Genomic DNA, 5,033 nt, shown 5'->3' with positions numbered 1-5,033 from the left:
AAAAAAAGCGCCAATCGTAAATTTTTTGTTATACTATTCACTGCTGCCACTGTAAAAATTGATATATTTCAATTAGAAATTTTCGAAGAAATGAGCCTGAAATTGATTTCTGGATGTCGAAATCAACAAGAAAATGCTAGCTAATTTTTGAAAATGGATGGGAAACGGTTAGAAGTGTCAAAATCACTCATATCTTATAAAATGCTAGGCCCGCCCACCCCCAGTCTTCTCATTCCAAGTACTAATTTTATTTCTGTTCACTATATGTATGATCATTCATTTCATTCAGACCGGATAAAATTAGTCACTGAAATGAAGATAGGATGGGTGGACGGGGCTAATTATGTTCTACCATGAAGTGGGAGTGGAAACTAATGGAATCTAGGAAATGAAAAAGTAAAAAAAGCGCCAATCGTAAATTTTTTGTTATACTATTGGCTACTGGTACTGTAAAAACTGTTATATTTCAATTGACGATTTTGGTAGAACGATAGAAATTTTCGAAGAAATGGGGCCGAATTAATTTCTGGATGTCGAAATCTACAAGAAAATGTCTAGCTAATTTCCGAAAATGGTTGAAAAATGGTCGAAAATGTCAAACGTGTCAAAATCAGTCATATCTTACAAAATACTAGCCCCGCCCACCCGCCTTTATTTTCCTGGCAGATATGTCATCTGCCAAAGACAGTCCTATCTTATCAAGAACTGGCCCCGCCCACCCACCCTCTATATTCTTGGAAGGCATGTCATTTGCCAAAGCAGTTCTTTCTTACCAAGTACTAACCCCGCCCACCCCTAATCATCTCATTCTAAGTACTAATTTTATTTCTGTTCAGTATAAGATCATTCATTTCATGCAGACCGGATAAAATTAATCACCGAAATGAAGACAGGGTGGGTGGGCGGGGCTAATAATGTTCTCCAATGGAGTGGGAGTGGAAATTAATAGAATCTAAGATGTAAAAAGAGTAAAAAAAAAAGCGCCAATCGTAAATTTTTTGTTATAATAATTACTGCTGCCACTGTAAAAATTCTTATATTTCAACTGATGATTTTGGTAGAACGATAGAAATTTTCGAAGAAGTGAGGCCGAAATTGATTTCTGGATGTCGAAATCAACAATAAACTGTCTAGCTAATTTTTGAAAATGGTTGGGAAACGGTTAAAAGTGTCAAAATCACTCATATCTTATAAAATGCTAGCCCCGCCCACCCGCCTTTATTTTCCTGGAAGATATGTCATCTGCCAAAGACAGTCCTATCTTATCAAGAACTGCCCCCGCCCACCCACCCTCTATATTCTTGGAAGGCATGTCATTTGCCAAAGCAGTTCTATGTTATCAAGTACTAACCCCGCCCACCTCTAGTCATCTCATTCTAAGTACTAATTTTATTTCTGTTCAGTATAAGATCATTCATTTCATGCAGACCGGATAAAATTAATCACCGAAATGAAGGCAGGGTGGGTGGGCGGGGATAATAATATTCTCCAATGGAGTGGGAGTGGAAATTAATAGAATCTAAGATGTAAAAAGAGTAAAAAAAAGCGCCAATCGTAAATTTTTTGTTATACTAATTACTGCTGCCACTATAAAAATTCCTATATTTCAACTGATGATTTTGGTAGAACGATAGAAATTTTCGAAGAAGTGAGGCCGAAATTGGTTTCTGGATGTTGAAATCAACAAGAAACTGTCTAGCTAATTTTTGAAAATGGTTGGGAAACGGTTAAAAGTGTCAAAATCACTCATATCTTATAAAATGCTAGCCCCGCCCACCCGCCCTTATTTTCTTGCAAGATATGTCATTTGCCAAAAACAGTCATATCTTATCAAGAACTAGCCCCGCCCACCCCCAGTCTTGTCATTCTAAGTACTAATTTTATTTCTATTCACTATATGATCATTCGTTTCATTCAGACCGGATAAAATTAGTCACTGAAATGAAGCCAGGGTGGGTGGGCGGGGCTAATTATGTTTTCGTATGAAGTGGGAGTGGAAACTAATGGAATCTACGATGTGAAAAAAGTAAAAAAAAAATCCCAATCGTAAATTTTTTGTTATACTATTTGCTACTGGTACTGTAAAAATTGCTACATTTCAACTGACGATTTTGATAGAACGATAGAAATTTTCGAAGAAATGCGAAATTGATTTCTGGATATCGAAATCTACAAGAAAATGTCTAATTAATTTTCGAAAATGGTTGAAAAATGATCGAAAATGTCAAAAGTGTCTAAATCAGTTATATCTTAAAAATGCTAGCATTTAATAAAAACTCTTCGTCAAATTAGAGGCGATAATCTAATTTATTTTCATGTCGATAAAACAACCGATTTATGTCGCAAACTTGTTGATTGGAACTTTGACCAGTGAAAAATGTGGCAATTTATATTTGATTAGCACAAAAGGTTTGGAAAAGACAAATAAATACAACTAGAAGGTTTATTCATGAAGGTTTCTTCCGGAACCAGTTCAAGTTGAAAAAATCATATTTATGACATCAGAAGCTGCTACACGTCCAAAGTTTCATCAAACCTAAAAAAATTTTTCCTGGCTTAATTCATATTACATGCTTACCTCATGGTATAAATAGAGTAGCTGAGGAAATTAGAAATCTATTTCCAATAGTAAATGATTTAGTCAATAATGTTAAAAAATGCATAATTAAAAAAATCATTTTGTTTTATTAGACTATTCAAATTAAATATTTACATAAGTATTACCCAGAAAAATAAAGGATAAAAATGTTGCTGTTTCAGAAATAAAATAAAGATTTCTAGAATGTCTGTACTATTTTTTATTAATTTAACAGATTTACACTTATAGTTTAAAAACAAGAATTTTTGATAATTTGATATTTTGTTTTTTGAAATATGCAATGCAACTAGACAGGGCTTTCATAAAAATATTATCTATCAATTAATTAGAAAACAGTCCCTTATAATCATTTATCATCATTTTTTTACACATCAAAAAATAATAATTTATAAACATTGTGGCTGATCACTTCTCCAGGGGAAAATTCTCTAAATACGGGACGACGCATTTTCCAAATTCGTACGCTGTGTCTTCCGGTATATCTTTTTGGACACAGCACTTCAAAATTGCGGCCACTTCGTCATCATTCGCACCAGCCCCTTTCAGTATATTTGTAATGAGTTCATTATCGAAATCACCTGACTCGGTCATCACGTTGGCCTTCGTAAAGATACAGTAAAATTGATATTTATATTTAGGACTTTTATCAAAGTCTGCAATAGTTTTGATAGCATCTATCTCGGCATCAGTCAGGTCAGCTTCAGTTGCGCATTCCAAAATGATTGGCTTGAGTCCTGTTTGGTCAATGGTAAACGTAGCCTAAAAGTGTTTATAACTTTTGAAACGAAACTATTTTCAGGAAAAAATATTACCAAGGCGCGGGCTGCAAAAAGGAGAACCACGAACGGAAGCTTCATGATGACGTTAATGGTAATCTACAAATAATGAAACACGTATTTCATAATGTTTCAGTATTCAGCCCCTAAGGGTGTAAAATCTCGCATAACATTGCACCTTTAGTACCTATGTCAGATTTTATAATGTATATAGTTGTAATATGAAAAGACTGACTTACCTTGTTGCCAGAAACACTTTAAAAACAAAACTTCTTTTGACGCAAAAAATTCGAAGGACGTCCTCGAGTATCAATTCAATTTGAACAAATATAATGTGTTGCCTACCACTGAAAATCAGTCTGGAGAAACAAATATGATGCACTTGAAAGTACCAACAGGACTATATAGAATTTTAAACATAACACAACATAAAAATCTGATGTTAAAATCATTGCAGGTTTTTATTGTCATTTTTTTTAAACATCAGAAAAATAACAATAATTTCTAAATCACTGAAGCTGACATTACTTAATCATCATCGGAAACGATTTTTGCGTGCTTATAAATGCATTCTATAAACTCAAACGCAGTGTCTTCAGGTGTAGGCTTATCGGCACTGCACTTGAAAATTTCCGTCCATTCGGCGTCAGTCACTCCAGCCACCTCAAATTTACTTTTAATGACTTCGGTGTCGAGCTCGCCTGACTCTTTAATCAGTCCCTCTTTTTGTAAAATGCAGAGAAAATGTTGTTTATATTTAGGATTTTTATAATAGTTTCCACTAGCTTCGTCACGCTTTATTTCTTCATCAGTCAAGTCATGTTCACTTCTGCAGCTCAAAATGGTTGGAAAGAATTCGCTCATTTTTCCTTCATCGAACTCAGCCTGAGGTTTTTTTTATAAATATTGCAAAATGAAACTGTGTTGAGAAGGAAATCTTACCAAGGTACAGGTTGCAAAAAGGAGAATCACGAATGGTAGTCTCATCATGGCGTCAATGGGCGTGCACGGTACTTGAATCGAAGGAAAGCTGTTTCTGAAGCTATATATTTGAGCTATTGAGGTCAAACTTTATCTTCCGTACACTTCTTTTAGTGTTAATGGAATTGTGTTATCAACTAGTTATCCAGACACAATAGAATATAAAAAATTGTGGAAAAATTTTTAGAAAATTCGGGGACAAATATGTCACTTTTAATAGATTTACTTAAACCTGAAGAACAAAAATAAAATATTGACATCAATCACGTCACGTGCTGTTACAGTAAATGTTGCGCATATGTAGAAATAATTAAACAAATTAAAATGGACTTATTTAATATTCATTTTGGTATCACTCCCTTTGTGGGTCACACTTATATGAAGTCTTTCAGCAATACGTCAGCAAATGATCTCGACTTTTCTTCCATTTCAGATTCTTGTCGTCCCATAAAAGTGTCCCTGCCAGTTAGAATGTACAAAGATATTGTTGTGTTGTTTTTGTAATAATAATTTGATAAAATTAAAATGTTCGCAGTTAGTTTTAGATCCCCTGGTGTTTTAATTTAAACGAATCTTGTGCTTTGTTGCTGGTTGAACCTGAAAAAATCTTCTCAGCTTTAAATGTCATCGTGTATTATTTTGGCAGCCCATGGAGCTTTTTTTTGTAAACGGTTTAA

The 5,033-nt window shown here is 34.2% G+C and overlaps 1 protein-coding gene across 1 annotated transcript; it reads right to left on the bottom strand.

Annotated features, from left to right (window-relative positions):
- Nucleotides 1-3,004: 3,004 nt before the first annotated feature.
- On the bottom strand, nt 3,005-3,456 carry LOC135130589 (uncharacterized). The gene is made up of 2 exons (XM_064057994.1): nt 3,412-3,456; nt 3,005-3,358 (listed from the first exon to the last, which is right to left on the bottom strand). Exons 1-2 carry the CDS (start codon nt 3,454-3,456, stop codon nt 3,005-3,007), a joined length of 399 nt encoding a protein of 132 aa, XP_063914064.1.
- Between the last annotated feature and the right edge of the window lie 1,577 nt (nt 3,457-5,033).

The sequence above is a fragment of the Zophobas morio genome, unplaced genomic scaffold, assembly GCF_036711695.1.
Source record: "Zophobas morio isolate AGI-343-1 ecotype UQ-CSIRO unplaced genomic scaffold, CSIRO_AGI_Zmor_V1 ptg000017l, whole genome shotgun sequence".
Taxonomy (NCBI): Eukaryota; Metazoa; Arthropoda; class Insecta; order Coleoptera; family Tenebrionidae; genus Zophobas; species Zophobas morio.
Note: the sequence above shows the minus strand (reverse complement) of the source record. Positions and strands in the feature narration are given on the sequence as shown.